This window comes from Podarcis cretensis, assembly GCF_951804945.1.
Source record: "Podarcis cretensis genome assembly, chromosome: 8".
NCBI classification, from domain to species: domain Eukaryota; kingdom Metazoa; phylum Chordata; class Lepidosauria; order Squamata; family Lacertidae; genus Podarcis; species Podarcis cretensis.
In genome coordinates, this window is record NC_137177.1 from 27,032,639 (window position 1) to 27,051,779 (window position 19,141).

General features: G+C 49.6%; 1 protein-coding gene across 3 annotated transcripts in view; it reads right to left on the reverse strand.

The window, feature by feature from the left end:
* Window positions 1-446: 446 nt before the first annotated feature.
* The window catches only part of FGR (FGR proto-oncogene, Src family tyrosine kinase), a 61,136-nt gene continuing 42,441 nt past the window's right edge, over window positions 447-19,141 (reverse strand). For 2 of the 3 annotated variants that reach the window (XM_079986115.1, XM_079986116.1), the window contains exons 3-13: window positions 15,904-16,168; window positions 14,653-14,755; window positions 13,627-13,725; window positions 13,196-13,299; window positions 12,450-12,599; window positions 11,280-11,444; window positions 7,636-7,815; window positions 6,387-6,463; window positions 5,863-6,016; window positions 5,317-5,448; window positions 447-5,151 (exon numbers count right to left, since the gene is read on the reverse strand). In XM_079986115.1, coding sequence (XP_079842241.1) covers window positions 4,943-5,151; window positions 5,317-5,448; window positions 5,863-6,016; window positions 6,387-6,463; window positions 7,636-7,815; window positions 11,280-11,444; window positions 12,450-12,599; window positions 13,196-13,299; window positions 13,627-13,725; window positions 14,653-14,755; window positions 15,904-16,156 — 1,626 coding nt within the window. In that variant the 5' untranslated portion in view covers window positions 16,157-16,168 and the 3' untranslated portion in view covers window positions 447-4,942. Of the gene's footprint in view, window positions 5,152-5,316; window positions 5,449-5,862; window positions 6,017-6,386; window positions 6,464-7,635; window positions 7,816-9,713; window positions 9,870-11,279; window positions 11,445-12,449; window positions 12,600-13,195; window positions 13,300-13,626; window positions 13,726-14,652; window positions 14,756-15,903; window positions 16,169-19,141 lie in introns of all 3 variants that reach the window. The other variant, XM_079986117.1, reaches the window with a different exon arrangement.

The following is a 19,141-nucleotide window of genomic DNA, read 5'->3' on the forward strand; positions in this document are numbered from 1 at the left end:
CATCAGCCCCCGCCAGCATGGCCAATGGTCGGGGATGACAGGAGTTGTAGTCCCAACGCCTGGAGGGCTGCAGAGTCCCTCTCCTTGGATGACAGATATGCAACAATAAGCATGCAAGTGGCATTGCTAGGAACTTGAAAGGATCAGGGCCACGATGCAAATATGCATAAAATGTGCTATTTTATAGGCATAGGTGCAAATGTAGATCTCAGAGCAAATTAAGATGCTGGGTTTCAATAGACCTTTGCACCATGCCCAGTAGCCCTGTAAGCAAAGGTCCATGCTTCAGCCCCCCTGCGCCACCCCCTAACAATGCCCCCCCCATACATACTTAATTCCCTTCAAGTGGCAACCTGGATCCATCTGCAACAAAGACTGCAATCTTCCTTTGCCCTGTTTTTATTCTTACTCTCATCTCCACGTGGCAAAGACTCGCAAACTTCCCCTCATGGTAGAAAGGTTTATTTCTCTTTATTTACAGATTTGTTTATTAGAAAACATAGTGTAAAACGGGGTAGCTCCAAAGGACTTGGAAAGGAGGGGAGCAGGTAGAGGCTTGGCACTTGACTTTTGTGTTCACGTTTCCAGCTCAGGAAGGGTCTGTCTGCCTTGAAAGTAAGGATGGGGCTGGAGGTTTGATTCGGTTCACATTTAAAGGTGAATTTATCCAATTCACACTTTCTGAAACAATACGAAAACCAAAACGCAGCCATCCTTTGAAATTCGCTCTTCTCTGAACTTTGCAATGAAGCTCTCCAACCAAATGTACAAAAAAAGGCATGTACTGGATTAAAATGTGCATTAAAAGCCACGTGTCCATGAAAGTGAACATACTGAAATGCATTAGTTTAGAAGGAAGTTGCTTTAGGAATATGTGTGTATTGGACAAAATGACATACAAACAAGTGTATTGGGGAAAATTCTCAATAACCTGCAGACAAATTTTCACGATGATTTCTTTCCCCTCAAAAAATTGCAAACTGATATTGAAATGAGGAGAACTGAACTTGGGAAGAATGAGTGGTTGAGAGAACCCCAAATCTGGCAAGGTTTGTGTATCCCTAGCCTTGCTGCAGCTGACCCAGGGTTCAAAATTATGCTAAGTTGTCTATCATGCCTATGACCCAGTGGTGTCATCGTCCAGGGTTGCAGTGGGTTGAAAACCTGCTACTATTTCTGCCTCAGGGTCCTTGGCTCCAGTGTCCTAGAGCTGCCCATTCAGCATGGAAAGGGAGCTTTTTAGCCACTGAATGCTCCAGACCTAAGCATTTTCAGAACTCTGAGCTCATGTCCCAAGTTCACACAAGGCTTTGTTTCTGCAAGGGAGGCCTCAAGTCAGCCTCTGGGGAGAAACAGGGCCCTCATGCTAGGAGAATAACTGGGATACTCACCTGAGCCTGGCTCAGCAAGGAACTTGCCATGTGCTGCAGGCAGGGGTGATGCTAGGTAAGGAAAAGGTTCGGGGCAGGGGCCCAGAGACACACTTTTGCAGAACCTTTGCATACGCTAACTGATATGTATTGATACAAGTTGAGAATGTAAATGTTCCAGAAGGCAAGTCGAACAATTTCCCACACAAGCCACTCCAGAAAAAGCCGTCAATTACGGTAATTGGCACCCTTCTCCAGATCACCCCCAAACCTGTTCATCTTCGGTCCATTCACCAGTTAATTCCCCAGCAGGCCCTGCTCTGAAACAGATCAGTTCCCCAACTCATTACAATCATCTCGATTGTAAAAATAAAATTTTTATCTCCACAAATTAATATCCTAGCCAGTAATCCAGATCATTCCCCTTTCCCCCAATGTCAGTTCCCCTCAGGTGCATTCTTGTGACACTTAGAAGAAGATTCAGGGTCCCCCACCCCCAATGAACCCAACTCCTTGCCAAAAGATTGACCTCCAGGGGAGAAGTCTGTGGCAAAGACGGGAAACAGAGGGCAGTATCCAACTCTGTGCTTCTGCTAGTGCTGAGATTTTTGGCTGCTCAATGGAATTTCCCCTCCTTCTGCCCCCCCAAATCTGTGCCGGAAGTTGCTCTGATCCTACAGAGCAGATTTGGGGGAGGGAGGGAGGGGAGAAAGGGGAGAAGTTCCATTGCGCAAGTGGAAATCCTTGAGCTAGCTGGAGCACTAGATACTGCCCAGACTGAATAGCAATGCAATCCTAACCATGTCCACTCAAAAGCAGGTCCTGCTGAATTAAATGGGGCTTACTCCCAGGTAAGCGCAGTTAGGATGGCAGCCTAAGGCACCGCAGCTGGTCAACTGACACTTTTCTCCTCATCGCCTGCAAAATCCCGAGTCCTTTGTAGTTTAAGGGAATTTCTGGGTTACAAGACTGTTGAGACAAGGGCTGACGGCGGCGGTGAGACTTCATGTGACACTTTGACAAGTTTTCATCTTTTGAGGCAGCTTCCAGGATGGTCTTGCCCACTGCTGCTACCTCAATACTTTTTCCTTGCTTGTTCGTCTGCTCAGGTGGGAAACTGGCAATGGTGGTCAAGGTAGCTACTGCTGACCTGCCCTTTCCCTCTGGGCTGTGGTGATTTTTCCTGCTCCTGATACGATGGTTTAGCTACTTGCGTTCACATACACAAGTAACCAACCAGGTACTTTTCATGCCCACAAAGTTCAAAATCCTTACAGCTACATCATTAGGAAGATGCATGAATTGGTCTGACTCCAGAGTTCTGCTTCCGCAATAGGGAATTTTAGACTCCTGGTTTACCAGAGTCCTGAGGGAACGGCTGCCAATCTTGTATATTCATTTGTCGTACACCTAAAGCCCTACTACAGCCAACAACTGTTTTACGCTTGCCCAATATGTGTGTGACTGTGCGCACACACATTGGCCTGAACCAGGAAATGACCTGAAAACATTACAGGAATGCCACAGAAAGGGGCGGAACAGGGTGGCCTTACAGGGGCCCACCGATGTGCGTGGGGATCCAAAATGTAATCCCCGTGCACATTGGTTGCTGCCTGTACACCACACTGAATACTCATGGTTTCCCCAATGAATCCTGGGAGTTGTAGTTTGTTAAGGATGTTGAGTGTTGTCAGGAGACCCCCATTTCCCTCACAGAGCTTCAATTCAAAGAGTGGCTTAACAACCAGTCCCTCTTCCCAGGGAACTCTGCAAATTGCAGCTCTGTGAGGCAAATGGGGTCTCTTAACAACTCTCAACATCCTTACCAAATTACAGTTCCCTGATTTTTTTTGGTGAAGCCATGACTGTTTAAAGTGGCATGATAAGTGATTTAAACATAAGGGGCACATGATATAGATGTTGTCATGGTTAACTCTCATGAGATGGCTACCTAAGCTCTCTGTCTGATAAGGAACATTACAGTGGTACCTTGGTTCTTGAGCTTAATCCGTTCTGGGAGTCCGTTCAACTCCCGAAACCGTTCGAAAATCAAGGCGCAGCTTCCAATTGGCAGCAGGAGCATCCTGCACTCTAGCGGAAGTCGTGGAAGCTGCGCCAGACGTTCGGCTTCCAAAAAATGTTCGCAAACCAGAACACTTACTTCCAGGTTTGCGGTTTTCAGGAGCCGATTTTTTCAACAACTAAGCTGTTCGGGAACCAAGGTACCACTGTATCTTGCTATTGGAAGGCACTGATACGAAATAGATGCGTCACAGTTGCAGAGATTTCCTTCTGAAGCAACCCTTCTTGCTTCCTTCGATGAAAGCCGTAGCACAGACCTCCCCCTTGCACCTCCAATGTGATCCGCCTTTTGTAACACCGCCCACTATCATTGCACCCCCAGTGGATTACGGCTTTAATAATATCATCGCTGGTTAAGGAAATGGGGGAGGATAGGAAAAGCTATAGAAGGGTGGGGAGGGAGGTGTGAAACACAACCAACAACCCCTTTCAAAGCCCTTGAGCAGGGTGGCAACGGAATTGTAGAGGACAATGAAGGCAGACCCATAATCCCTTCGCAACCCACCTGGCCAAGTTCGGCAGCCTCAACCATCCTTGTGAGGTGGCCCACCTGCACTGTGCAAAGTGGAAGGGCCATAGCTCAGTGGCGGAGCAGGCTTTTGGCATGCAGAAGGCTCCAGGTTCAATCTCCAGCAGCTCCAGGTCTGGGAAAGACTCCTGCCTGAAGCTCTGAAGAACTTCAGTCACTCCACACAGGCCAAGGCTGGATAATTTGGGGTCCTCCAGATGTTGCAGAACTACAACGCTCATCATCCCCGACCTCTTGCTATGCTGGTTGGGGCAGATGGGAGTTAGGGGACCAACAGCCTCTGTAAGGTCATAGGTTACACTCCAGGGATGGATGGGAATCTGTCAACCCTCCAGATGTTGCTGGACTCCCATCACACCCATCCCCATCAGCCAATGGCTAGAGATGATGGAAGCTGCAGTTCAACAGCATCTGGAAGTTTAGAGGTTCCCCATGCCTGCTTCATTCCTTCGGAGAGTTGGGGGCACCAGGGCTGGTGGGAAGGGAAGAGAGGGTTGTTTATTGTCCAAAGAGCACTATCATGTTCCAAAACAATATAGGAGGGAAAGGGAGGGGAGGGTTGGGTTGGGGAAAGGAAACTTTATTAAGCAAGGATGTACTGTACAAAACCCTCTCTCTCCCTTTGCTAACCCGAGCCCCTGGCTCACAGTCGTCTTCTTAACTCCAAAAAATCAGCACGGCAGTCGCCCAAGAAGAAGCAGAACTTTAAAACACAAAATCACAATTAAAAAATCTCGGTGTGGAATTGTAAAAAAAAGGGAAGCGGGGAAGAGAGAGAGAGAGAGAGAGAGAGAGAGAGAGAGAGAGAGAGAAGGAAATAGGAGTCCAACCCCACTTGTACAAAAAGGGATCCTTGGCCCCTGCTCCAGGAAGGGAGAGGACTGTTTCTGCGGACAGCCAAGTCCCAAAGTGCCCCAGGGGATGGGCTGTCCATGGTCCCTGCTGGCATCTGCAGCAACAGTTATTGGTTGTCTCCCGGCTGGTACTGAGGCTCTGTGGCGGTGAAGTAGTCTTCGAGGAAGGACTGGAGGTATTCAAAGGTGGGGCGCTCCTCAGGCTCCTTCTTCCAGCACTGCACCATCAGCTCGTGCAGCGACGGAGGGCAGTTCCCGGGGCACTGCATGCGGTAGCCCCTCTCCACTTGCTCCAGCACCTCCCGATTGTTCATGCCTGCAGAAAAAGAGCGAGGGGTTTGGGCAGGGTTCAGCAGAGAGCTCCAGAGGAGAAATTCACCGTAGATTTCTGTCGAGAAGTGAATTTAAGATTGGGAAAGTGAGAAATGGAGAGCAACCAAAAACGGTCAGGTCCATCTCTCCAGACAGGGGAAGGCTTTACCTGGGTAGGGGACTCGCCCCTTGGTCACAAGCTCCGTCAGGAGGATGCCGAAGGACCACACGTCCGACTTGATGGTGAACTTGCCGTAAAGGGCAGCTTCTGGGGCCGTCCACTTGATGGGGAATTTGGCACCTGGCAGGGGAGGGAGATGGGAGAAGATGCTGAGATGACACAGAAGGGGAATGTCCCCTCCCCTCCCAGCACCAAACCACCACAAAACACATCTCCAGGCAGGCCCAGTTCATCCATAGGGCACTCTTGCCTCTTCCCTGTAGCAAGTCCAAGGGGATCTTGTCAGTGGGGCCCCGGCAGATGCCCAGCCATGCCAACCTTTGGCGCCGGCCCTGCCTGCTTTGCATGCATAAAACCCCAGGTTCAGACCCTTGGGCATCCAGGTAAGAGACAATGAGAGAGAACTCTACCCAAGATCCCAGAGAGCCACTGCTAGTCATTGTTGGCAATATTGGGCTAGATGGGCAAATACTCTTGACTTGGTATAAGACAGTATCTTGGGTTTCTTAACATGGTATGTTTCCAGGAGCTTACCTTGCCGTGCTGTGTATTCATTGTCCTCGATGAGGCGGGCCAGGCCAAAGTCAGCAATCTTGCACACTAGGTTGTCGCCCACAAGGATGTTGGCAGCACGCAGGTCCCGGTGGATGTAGTTCATCCGCTCAATGTACGCCATTCCAGCTGCAATCTTGGGTGGTGCAGAAGTGAGAATGCAACAGGGAGGTGGGTGACTCAAATGACATCGCTCATTGCCCAAGGATCATCTTCATACTTTAGCCTTCTTCTAACTTAAGGTCTCTTCAGATGCTGTTGGACTACACCTCCCATCACCCCTAAATGTTGGCTGTGCTGTGCTATGCTGGCTGGTAACTGATGGGAATTGTAGTCCAAAACATCTGTTGGGGAAGGATGTCATAGAGTCTATCACCCCTTTCTAAAGAAAAGAATGAGACTGAATGACAGGCATGCTTGCTTATTTCACATTTCTTTAAGCTGTCTAGGGAATTTTATTGTTAAATTAAATGTAGCTTCCCCAACTGCCCCCCACCCCCGGTTACCTGGGCTGCCATGTCTACCAGTTGAGGTAACTTCAGGAACCGGCCATCGCCATCCTTCAAAAAATCCAGCAAACTCCCTGTGAAGGGCAGAGTCAGGAGATCAGACCAGCATCTTGTTAGGATCTTTTCCCAATAACCCACCAGCGGCAGCTACCCATCAACCACTTTGCCCAGTTTCTCTGTCCGGTCTACTTCCCATGCCCAGTTTCCTGCCACTGGCTTTCCCTTGCAGGCAAGCAGCTGGGGAATGAGTCTTATCAGCCTTCCTAAATCTGGCACCCTTCCAATGGTGTTAGACTCCAGCTCCCATGAGCCCTAGCCAGTGTGGCCAATAATCATGGGCAATGGGAGTTGCAGTCCAACAACATCTTGGAAAGTGGGTGCCAGGTTGGGAAAGGCTGAATGCATATGATGAACTTTTCCATGATAGACTAGACAATTGGGTTAGTGCAGAGGTAGCCAATGTAGTATCCTTCAGATGCTGCCTGACTCCATCTCCCATTATCCCTGACCATGAGTCATGCTGTCTGGGCCTGATGAGAGTTGGAATCTAGCAAGATCTGGAGGGCATCACGTAGACTACCATTGGTGGTTTTATAACTGAACTAAAAAGGCTGCAATTGCACAGGGACCCAACACCATTGACCTCCCGGTACCTTCCAGAATTCCATTTCAAACATAAGAGAAACACCACAGTTCCCTGGTACATGGACAAGCCTGCACAAATCTCAGGCTTGCATGCTCTCCCTCCGCCAAGTCCCTCCCTCTTTCTCAACTGCAAGGAAACCTGGAAACTTCCCTTCTCTGATATACATTCTCAGGGAACTCTGGTTTGTCAGCTTAGTCCCAAAGTTGCCGATGAAGAACTCAGCAGGGAAGGAGGCGGGGACAAAGCTAGAATAAATGGTCTGTGCCCCATCAGTGGCTGCGGCGCCACCTACTGTGGGCTTTGCTGCCTCCCGCCCTACCATTCCCAGTTGTGACCCCCCCCCCATGGATTTGTCTAATATCCTTTTCAAGCCAGCCAAATTGCCAGCCATTGCTATATCTTGCAGGAGCCAGTTCCATAGTTTAAACCATGCACTGTACAAAGTTGAACTTCTTTTTGCCCGCTTTGAAATCTCCTGCCCTTGAGCTTCCTGGGATGCCCCTGGGTTGCAGCTAGTTGCTTGCCTGCCACCCATCCACCCGGAAGCCTTGGCGCCCTCCCACCAGCCTTGGCCTTGGCCACGCCAGCATATGGCCGCACCTTGGCTCATGAACTCAGTGACGATGTAGATGGGCTCCTCTGACACCACCGCATACAGCTGCACCAGCTTGTCATGCCGAAGGCGCTTCATGATCTGGGCCTCTTCCAGGAAGGCTTCCGGAGACATGGTCCCTGGCTTCAGTGTCTTCACCGCGACTTTCGTGGTGCCGTTCCAGGTCCCTGGAGTCAGTGGGAAGCAAGGGAAAGAGTCACAGAGGGGGATGGCGAGGGGGCGCCCACTAGAGTGAGGGCACTCCCTTGCGCTCTCCCACCTTGACCCATGTGAAGATGGAGATGGATGGGAGGGGGAAGCTATGCCAGATCAGGATGGTGCTCCCTCAGCAGAGAGGTGAAACATGTGTGGGATGGATGGAATGCCCTCCTTCTGAAAAACCCAACTCAGAAGGGCCACCCTTGTCTAACTTCCTAGCTGAAGAGCAATCCTTTTCCAGTACATGTAAGTCCTTCTCATTTGTTCTGTTTTGCTAGTAGTAGGGGGCTAGGAACTATGCAGCACGTTGGAAGGCTCAGTCCCCGAGCAATGGAAATCCAGCTCAATCATGACCCCGCCCCATAGGAGCCAACACCTAGTTGTTGAGGTCCCTTCACCCCCCTCCCAATAAAATGTTTGAGGGGGCTGGGCCTTGAAGTTGATGGTCCTTGCCACTCTTGTGATAGATTATGCTGGGTGGAGCTTCTCCCCGCCCGCCATATTTTATTCAAGTTGGCACCCCTGCCTCGCCCTCCCTACTTTGCAATGAGCTGGCTTCTGAGAGTTTACCGCTTCTGACTCTGGCCTGAAGGCAACAAGGGCCGGAAAGCATAGCTGTCAAGTGTCCCTTATTTGAAGGGACAGTCCCTTATTCCAGCGCCATGTCCTGCTGCTGTCCCTTATTGATGGATGTCCCTTAAATGTCCCTTAAATGATGTCCCTTAAATTTCAAAGGAATCAGCTCATCTCCCTCCCTCCCTGCCGGCCAGGGAGGAGGGAGGCTCCAACTGTGTTGCTTGGCTGTGTTGCTCACCCAATAAGAAGTCTAAGAACGACTGGTGGGTGGAGCTTGCATGCCTTGTGTGTGGCTAATTAATGCAAGCTGAGGGGGTTTTTGAACGCTGGACGCCATTTTGTTGCACATGCTGCTGCAAACTTTGCAGTGCAAAGCCAGGCCAGGGAGCCATCTTAAGTTGAGGCTGCATAGGCCTTGTGGTGCATGTGATTCAGATTCTATTCAGTTGAACCTCTGGTTACAAAGTTGGTTGGGCAGTGTTCTCAAAGCTACCTAGCATGAGTTTGACCAGACTGCAGGAGGACAGGAAGACTGGAGTGCCTGGAACAGGTGAGGCTGCAGGTCCCTTATTTTGGCTGCTGGTCCCTTATTTTCAAGGCTGCTGGTCCCTTATTTTCAAATCTGTAAGCTGACAGCTATGCCGGAAAGCAGCACTTATATTTAAACAAAGAAACGAAGAGTTTTGCTTCTCAAGACGTTGTAGATCCAGTACTAAACCCTGTGCTTTCAAGGACTGATCACTGAACATCACAGCTCTGCAGGGCACGATGTACTTACTGGCTGCTCTTAAAAGCTACGAGGTGCCGTCTGCACCAAGAGAGACCCCCTGAGCCTGTTCTGAATAGGAAGAATAGCAGTAGCAGAAGACCTTTTGCCCTGCCTTTCCACTCGGAGATCCTTGTGACTGGATATGCCAGTGACTAGATGAAGGATGGGTCACCTGCGGCTCTCTAGAGGTTGCTGGACTACAACTTCCACCATCCCTGACTGTTGGCCACACTGGCTGGGGCTGATGGAAACTGGAGTCCAACAACTTCCAGAGAGCCACAGGTTCACATCTCCTGAGTGATGTCTAGGACCTTTTCTATACAACGCACGTGTTGTCCTGCTGTTGAGCTACAGCCTTTCCAAATGAGGCAGGATACTGATCTTTCCTAGGTATAAAATCAGCAGCACCCCCCAAAAATTGCCTGTTCCTAAAATGCACTCTCATTCCATGGGCTTCCCCACCCACCTCCAACTCATGTGCCCTCCAAGCTACAGAGTGACCCTGGAAGGCCCCCACCTTACCCATCCACACATCTCCAAAACATCCCATGCCAAGCTTCTTGTCAAAGCGTATGGACTCGCGCAGGATTTCCCAAGCGTCCTTAGACAGGCCCATAGTCTGGGGTTTCGGAAAAGGGCACACCCTGGTTAGTAGTTGGCAGAGACCATCATTGTACTCTGTAATGGATGGAATGGGGTGGGATGGAGAAGGTGGGAAAGAGAGAGAGAGAGAATGCGAGATGGAAAATGGAGTGATGGATTCCACATGCACCCAGGAGGGACGGACAGGGCCCAGGAAGGGGAGGAAGAGGAGTGTGGAACCAGGCCCCATATTATATCAGGCAGAAGTATCTGCTTTGACCACTAGTTGGTGCCCTTGGCTTACTTTTAGAGCAGCAGCTGTCTGAACAAGAATACAGTAGATTTCCCTTTTTGACTTGCATAGAAAGAGATCATTAGGGCAGGTTCAAGCTTGCCTGCAGAAATCAACTCCATAAAGTTAATGCCTGGCCACTCTTACCCAAGTTATTGATGAAGTGGCACTATACTACTGTATTGACACTGTTTTGAGCACAGATGGAGCATAAGAACATACAAAGAGCCTGCTGGATCAGGCCAATGGCTCCTCTAGGCCAGCATCCTGTTCTCGCAGTGGCCAAGGAGATGCTTCTGGGATCTGAGCACAAGAGCCTTCTCTCCTCCTCTGGTTTCCAGCAACGGGCATTCAGAAGAATCGCTGCCTCCGAACAAATCAACAGAGGCTGATTGTAATCTCGCCCTACGGTGACTTTTGCATGTTGGAATGAAGATGTTAAATCAGGGGTCACCAACCTACGGCCCGGGGGCTGGATAAGGCCCGAGGGACTCGTTTATCCGGCCCACAGCGACCCCTGCTGCCGCCCACTCCTACTGGCACAGCGCGGGAACACTCTTCTGGGTCAGAGGAGCACCGGAAATAGCTTGTGCGCATGCACACGGGCCTCCTCCGACCCAGAAGTGCGCTGGAAATAGCATGTGCACATGCTTACGGGTGCGCGCTCTCCAGCCCGCCATGCAATCATCGCTTGAGACACCGGCCCGAGGCAAGGAAAGCTTGGAGATCCCTGCGTTAAATCATGTGCAGGTGCCCTCTTTTTCCTGCTTCTTCCCCAAAGGCACAATAATGTGAGGACGTTAGCAGCCCTTGATAGCAAGTCTATAGCAATGGACACAGACTTGAATGGCTTTAAAAGAGAACTAGACGAATTCATGGAGAATAAAGCTATCAGTGTCTACTAGCCACTATGGCTGTGCTCTGCCTTCAGCCTGCCTCTGAATCCCAGTTTCTGGGAATCCCAAGTAAGGAAAGAGTTGTTGCACTCAAGTTCTGCTTGCAGGCTTCCCAGAGTCACCTGTTTGGCCACAGAGAAAACAGGATGCTCCATTAGAAGAGCCTTTGGCCTGGTCCAGCAGGGCCCACTGGATGTTCTTGGGATGCCACTTTGTGTTGGCATGCCCACCCCGTGACTGGCACTCGGCCTGGTGTCTTTGCCTTCTTCCTTCTCCCCTCTAGGGCTCCGTCTCCTCTGTTTTCGCGGTCAATCCTACCCATCCACACTTCCCCAAACTGCCCGTTGCCCAGTTTCTTGATAAGCTGCAGCGATTCGCGCGGGATCTCCCAAACGTCTTTGGTTTTGACGGACAGGTCTGCCAGCTTGGGCATCCCTTTGTGACATGGCACAGCCAGCCGGCAGCACAGCCCTGCAGCTCTCTCTTGAAGAAGGAGCCCCGGAAAGCAAGGATTGGGTGCGGTGGTAAAAAAAGGGGAATACACATTTTTTAAAAAAAAGAGGGAGGGAGGGAGGGAGAGAAGAAGAGATAAAGAACAGTAAGATAGCCAGTGCAGAACAAGTTGGTCACCAAGGGGGAAATACCCTTTTACTACACAGAAACTGAAGCGGTAGCAAAACCATTGCACTCATTGGATTTGCCAGTAGCAATTCCCAATCCCCATAACCTGCACCCAACAGGCAGCCATTTCCCAGAGTTTCTCAGCACTACCAGGAGATGCTGAGGATTTGTCCGGAGCAAAGAGGAAGGACAATCTTCCAAGTCCTAGGCTTAGGGATGAAGGATTCCAGCGGTGGAGGCTCCATTAGGGCATATGGGTCTTTGCCCCACCAACCTCAGTTGGCCCCCACCCTGTCACCCTTTCTGTCCAGGGCATAGCACTGCCTATCAGCTTCCTCCTCCTTAGACTCAATGGTACCCCCTGCAGAACTCAGCAGGGAGAAGGGTAGGGACAAAATTAGACTGGCTCTGGCGCCCCCTACTGTTGGGCTCCCTGCCTTCCGTCCCACCAGTGCCAATGGATGTCATCCACTGATGGATTTCAGGAAACCACTTCCAGGCAGAGTTGAGCTCCGGCACTAATTTTGCTCACCTCCACGCAATACATTTAAAGCCCTCTCTTATGTATAGTTTTATAGCAGTGGCTTCTTCCCCCAGAGAATCCTGGGAACTGAAGTTTGCTCTGGATGCTGACCTCACAGACCTACTTCTCCCAGTACTCTTGGTGAACTACAGTTCCCAGGATCCTCCATTGCTCTTAAAGAGGTATAAAGGAGTGCTTTCAACGTACGGTGTGGAGGAGACCTTTGTGAAATGAAACATTCCAGCCACCCAAATCCTCGAAGGGCTGGAGGAGGAGGGTCCAGAGTCCCTGTCCCTGTCTCTTCTTTGCCGTTCTCCTGCTGATCCCGCCCCACAACACCCTACCTATATAATGCTGGACCAGCTGCTGCACCGTCTCAAACTGGGCCCGGGTGGTGATGTAATAGCCGCCGTTGTCCAGCTTCCGGATCTTATAATGCTTGACGTGGTCACCCTTCACTTCATCCCAGTCCCGGATGGATAGTGAGTAGGCACCTGGGAGGAGGAGACAGAGGTGGCAGAGGTGGGTCCCGAGGGAGGAGCAAAAGCAAAATGGAAAACATTCCTTAGACACTATGCACAGTTGTGGAATAACCTATCAAAAGCCAGGGCTGGAGAAGCCAAGGTCCCACCCCTTCTCTGAAGCCCCGCCCCTCAGCTTTGAACTATGTATGCCACATTGAGTTCCTTGGAGGAAAAGGTGGGAAATAAATGTAGTAAATAAAAAAAAAATGATTAAGGAATGATCAAGACATAATTGCACAGCAAGGCAGCAGGTGGTGCTGTACTCCATGAGGCCAAGTCGAAAGGGATTGCATTTCCCACCTATTTGGGAGATGAACCTTCTTCTTCCATAAGTTACTTTGATTTCTGTGTCCTCCCTGGGGTCTTTTAGGACCCTTCTGTTTGCACACCTAGCGTGCCCAAAGCACAGGTGACCTGTTTAATGAGCTGTCATCCTGATCTGTTTACAGGGAGAATAGCCGACGTTTTTAAGCAGGGGTTGGACTACCACCTGTCATGTATGATCTAGTTGAGATTCCGGCATCGCAGGGGCTTGGACTAGAGTGCCCTTGGGAGAAAGGTGCTACCTTTGGTGGTCTCGCTCTCGCGAATGAGGAAAGTTCCCCGGGGGTTGCCATGGCACAGAAGCTGCCTCTCCGCATCCTTGCGGCCAATTTTCCCAAAGTACCATCTGGAAAAAGAAGATTTAGAAGTGAATGCTTGGAGACAGAGGGGAAGAGGACCCGGGCCAAGTCGCCAGCTTCTGTAGAGCAGAGCGAGGTTCAATCCTGCTGGGTGCTGCTTCACCAGCGTGCTTCCTGTGGGGGAACAGACCCTTCTTCCCCACTCCTGTTGCTCAAGTTTGACCCCCTGGGATGCAGGGAGATAAGTGATCTGGTCTGGCCCACCAGGCCAAAAAGGTTCCTTACCCAACTAAAAGCAAAGAATCACCTCCTTTGAGTACATCTCCCCTTTCCTACCCCCTGCATCGCTCCCCTCCAGGTGCCGCCATACTTACTCTTCTGCCTGGATGGAGTCCACGGGTGCCACGTAATTGCTAGGGATGTAGCCCGTCGCTCCTGTGTTGAGAGACCTTGCCTCCCACCAGTCACCCTCCCTGGAGAAACAGGAGAAAGGAAAGAAAAACCAGTGAACCACGAGGAAGGGTTGGAATGAATGACTCTTGCGCTCCTTTCCAACTCTACAGCTCTATAAAGCTCACCTGGGTGGAGGAATAGCTTAGTGGTAGAACCCAGGCTTTTGCATTCAGAAGGTCTCAGGTTCAATTCCCAATGTCTGATCTTTTTTTCTTTTCTTTTAATCTGTTTTAAACACTATTCTGTTCACCTGGTTTGTTCTAGTGTATATTTTAATTAAGGATGAATTGGTTTTGTGTGTGTTTTATTAGGTAAAGGTAAAGGGACCCCTGACAGTTAGGTCCAGTAGCAGACGACTCTGGGGCTGTGGCGCTCATCTTGCTTTATTGGCCAAGGGAGCCAGCGTACAGCTTCCGGGTCATGTGGCCAGCATGACTAAGCCGCTTCTGGTGAACCAGAGCAGTGCACAGAAATGGCGTTTACCTTCCCGCTGGACTGGTACCTATTTATCTACTTGCATTTTGACATGCTTTCAAACTGCTAGGTTGGCAGGAGCTGGGACAGAGCAACGGGAGCTCACCCCCATCGCGGGGATTCGAACCGCCGACCTTCTGATCAGCAAGTCCTAGGCTCTGTGGTTTAACCCACAGCGCCTTTTAATTAGGTGTGGATTTTGTAGCTGATGGTATAGCTGTAAACCACTTAGAAGACACTTATTTTATAATTATTCTTTATTAAATATGTAGACTGCCCTTCACCCAAAGAGCACAGGGTGGTTCACAACATGGAAGTGGCATATAAATTACTAAGAATACATGGACTGTCTCTCATCGGCCCCAGTGAGCACGGCCAAGGGCCAGGATTGGTGAGGGTTGTAGCTGAGCCAACTCTAGAGCACCAAACGTTCTGTACACCTCCTTTAAGCCACACCATAAGCCAATACTCACATGTTGTTAATTATGTGGAATTTCTCTCCTTTCTTGAACGTGAGGTCATCCTCTGTTCTGGCTTCATAATCGTACAAGGCAACAAACAGGGTCACTCCTCCACCTGCAGGGGGCAGCAGCAGAAAGGCAGTGAGAGGACCCAGCAAAAGCCGCAGAGGCAGCTCCAGCTCACAAGAAATGCCCAGGTATGTTACGTATGAGCATGGTATTTCCTGAATTACAATCGGTCCACAGGAAATGCCAACGCCACCTGGGCTGCATCCAACAAGTTGTCCAGAAATAACTTTGTAAGCCATTTGAAAAAAGCTCAGATGCGAGGAACAAATGTGTGTCGTCATGTACCACCCCCCACCCCACCCCCCGCATCTCCACCTGGCCCTCAGGACTCTCTCCAGCCACTACTGCTCTCTCCCTATGCCACACTCCTCACTGGCCCTGCTTTCTACTCCTCTGACTGGCGTGTGTCCTTGAGCTCTGAATCCTGTGTCCAGTTCTCGGCGCCACAATTTAAGAAGGATGTTGACAAGCTGGAACATGTGAAAAGGAGGGCGACCAAGATGATCAAGGGTCTGGAAACCAAGCCTTATGGGGAACAGTTAAGGGCGCTGGGAATGTTTACCCGGGAAAAGAGGAGATATAGCCACCTTCAAATATCTGTAGGGCTGTCACATGGAGGATGGAGCAAGCTTGTTTTCTCCTGCTGTGGAGGGCAGGAAATGAGCCAGTGGCTTCAAGTTGCAAGAAGGGAGTTTCAGGAAGAACTTTCTGACAGTAAGAGCTGTTTGACAGTGGGATGGTTTCCCTCAGGAGGTGGTGGACTCTCCTTCATTGGAGGCTTCAAAGCAGAGGTTGGGTGGCCACCTGTCATGGATGCTTTAGCTGAGATTCCTGCATTGCCGGGGGTTGGACTAGATGACCCCCAGGGTCCCTTCCAACTCTATGATTCTGTGATCATGCTGCTTGATTGCCTGATTGGAGGATAGAGGGGACTGTGTGCTTTTGTGTACCTAGCAACCATCCTCCTGTACAAAGGTAAAATTGGCATCCATTGCTCCACCCATCTGGCTCCTCCCACCACTGGCATGTGGCCCCCAAAGGTTTGTTGAGAAGGAAATGTGGCCCTAGGACTGAATTGGGTTCCCCACCCATGACTTAGCCCTGTCCCAAAGGGCTGGCCCAGCCAAAGCAAGCATTAGAGGCCTGCCCACCACACCTGAGTCCTCTAGCTGCAGCCTTCCCTGAGAGACTGACCTGCAATCCCGGCTCCAGACATGGGGAGGGAGCTGGGATACAGGCTGGACCCCCCCATGAAGGCCGGAGTGGAAGGCCCCGAGGTCCCTGCCTGGAAGTTGTTGTAGTCGGGGATGCGTGTGAACGTGTTGGTGGGGTTCTGTGGGGTGGGGTCAGGATCGTAGCAGGAGTTGGGCTGCAGGTTTGCCATCCCATCGCCGCCATTGCTGGGGTTTTTATTGGGCCTCTTCCTTTTGCATTGCACACAACCCATCGCTGGCAGCACCTGAAATGGAATCAGAGAGACAGACGGAGAGGAGGGAGAGAAGAGAAATTAGGACTGGATAAAACACTGAGGGCTGCAGGGACATTTCAGGGTATAGGAGTAGGGATGGGTTGGTTTTGTTTGCATTTAAATGAGAAACTACCTCATTTACACTTTTTTTGAACCAGAATGCGAACCAAAACATAGCTAGCCTTCAAAACTCACACTTCTCTGAGTTTTGCGGTTTCATTCTCCAACCAAACAGTGCATACTGAAGAATAATAACAGCATGTGATCTGAAATGTGGGGAAAGGAGCAACTGCCCCCTCCACATTATTATTATTATTATGTAGGCGCCAGGCAAAAGCATTCCTCTTCTCCAAGGCCTTTGGCTGATTAAACAATCTGTGGCCTTTTAAACTGTGTGTGGTGGGGGATTAATGTTTTGTTTGTATTTTTATGTTTTAATATTGTCAACTGCCCTGTAATCCTCAGGTAAAGGGTGATTATTATTATTATTATTATTATTATTATTATTATTATTATTTTATTACCTAACCTTCACCATAAGGTTATAGAACCATAAAACGGTAGAGTGGGACAGGAACGTGAGTGTCATTTAGTGCAATCTTTCACCCAACATAGGGCTCAAACCCACACCCCTGAAATTAAGAGTCTCATGGTCTCCAGACTGAGCTATACTCCCTATGGGTGTGTTTTAGCAACTTGAAATACACTTTTAAAATCTGTTTAAAACAAAATATGGTCAAGAGAATACAGAAGGTAGTGTGTGTGTGTGTGTGTGTGTGTGTGTGTGTGAGAGAGAGAGAGAGAGAGAGAGAGAGAGAGAGAGAATGTGAAAGTCCAGGCCTAAAGAGCTGTATCTTCAGCATACAATGGGAAGTTCTGTACATAATGGAGGTGCCTGATGCACCTCTGTTGGAATGCAGTTCCACAACATAGGAGCTGTCCTGGGCCATCACCCTCCTGAGCCTCTGAGGATAGAGGAACTACCAAGAAAAGCCTCCTGTGCTGACCTTAACATCCAGGAGGGTCTATAAGGACCCCTGACTATAAGCCATGAGGAGATGATATGATCATAAAGGGTTGCAGCTTTACTCCATCGCCCATCAGGAAAGGCTCTCGAGATCCATCTGTGCAAGACATACAATGCCGTACAGGTGGGTGGGTGGGTGTGGAGATGGTGCAACATAACTTGAAGCTGGAGGCAGCAGAGGAAGAAAGGTAGCTTGCTGGCTTTATTTTTCTCCGGTCATTCTCTCCCCCTCCTCCCCCAACCACAATTCTTCCTTTCTGCCATATGCCGGTTGCATGGCAACGTGTCTGGGACATCAGCCGAAGGGAAGAGACATGGTAGGCTCTATAGGGCCAGGAGTTCATGGAGAACACTTGGAACAGTTCAGAATGGCCCCGTTGGAACTGGAGTTATTGGGTTGTATCCAGCTAAGTTTTACTCAGCGTAGACCCCCCTGGAATTAAGGGACCTCTCAGTCATTTTCAGCGGTCTACTCTCAGTAGGACTAATGCTAGAGAGGGTCCATTAAGAACCTAAGAAGAGCCTGCTGGATCAGGCCAGTGACCATCCAGATGCTTGTGGAAAACCTATAAGCAGAATTCAAGCACAGGAGCTCTCCTGCCTCCTGTGGTTCCAAGCAAATGGTATTCCCATTAGGACTGCCAGGCGTGTTTGTGGGGTTATTTTTGGGCCTGGGTGTTAAAAAAGGATCTTTGGTGCCTCAAGGCACATCCTCACCAGACAATGAGCAATCTCTTTGAATGGTCACCTCTGAAATTCAGTTTATGGAAATCCCAGGAGGGGAGGCAAGAACAGGATGCTGGGCTAAGTGCTCAAGGCCCCGAGAAAGTGTGAGGAGAATAGTGAGAAGTCAGTGCAGACATAAAGGGGGTACAAGTATTGTCTAGGAATCTGGACGTCTCTTACTTTATCTGTCTAAACCCTATGAAAACCCCTCTCAGCAAGCTGCGTTGCATCCGATTTTCCAGAATTGATTTCCAGCGACAAACTAAGCAATTGCTTTGGATGCCGGAATTTCAGGGAGGCTTCATTGACTGTGTTAACATATTGGAGAGAAGAACTACGGCCTGCATTTTTGGAGGAGGTGCACAACACAGAGGAAGCAGAACATCTTGCCAGCTGGGTGATATTCCCTGCAATCCGGGAGACATAAAACTGAGCGCCTTCTGATCTCTCTCAGCCATCTGGAGTACAGATACAGTGAGTGAGAGGGAGGGAGGGAGGGAGGGTGCGCACACAGAAGATGGAAGAAGATGTTCAGAACAAAAGCAAGGAAACCGTATCCTGGTTCAATGTTCCACGAAATAAGGTGCCCAAGTTATGCTGCTCTAAGCCCTTTGACCAGTTTGTTGAGTTTATTCATTCCGATCTGTGTGCAGGTTGGTAAGAATAGCTGGTTAATGAGCACTAATTCTGAACAGATTCCGGGGAGGTTAGATGGTATTGCATCACAGGCGTAGCCAAGCTTGCCCCCCAATCAATAAAAATACATTGCTAACTGAGGTTCTGCCCCCCACCCAACAAAAGGCTTGCCCCCGCCTAACAAAAATCCTGGCTACGCCCATGCATTGCATGAAAAGCAAGTGTTATCTCACACTTTCTAGTACGTTTCTCCATCATTTTCCCTACTGCAAAAATTCCAATCTTTTGGGGAAACAAGTTTCTTGCATAAGACCTCCAAATCAACTGTAACTGTCCCTGTACCCTGACTTTGAAATTGATAGCATTTTAATGTAGTTTTCTGTTTCTAGGATGAATTTTAATTGTTCTTATTCTATGTATTATTTCTTTTATTTAAAAACCCAGGACATTTTACAGTGGTACCTTGGTTTGCAAACAATCTGGTTTGCATATGTTTAGGATTACAAACACATCAAACCCAGAAGTACGTGTCCCGGTTTGCAAACTTTTTATTGGATTACAACCCATTTTGCGGG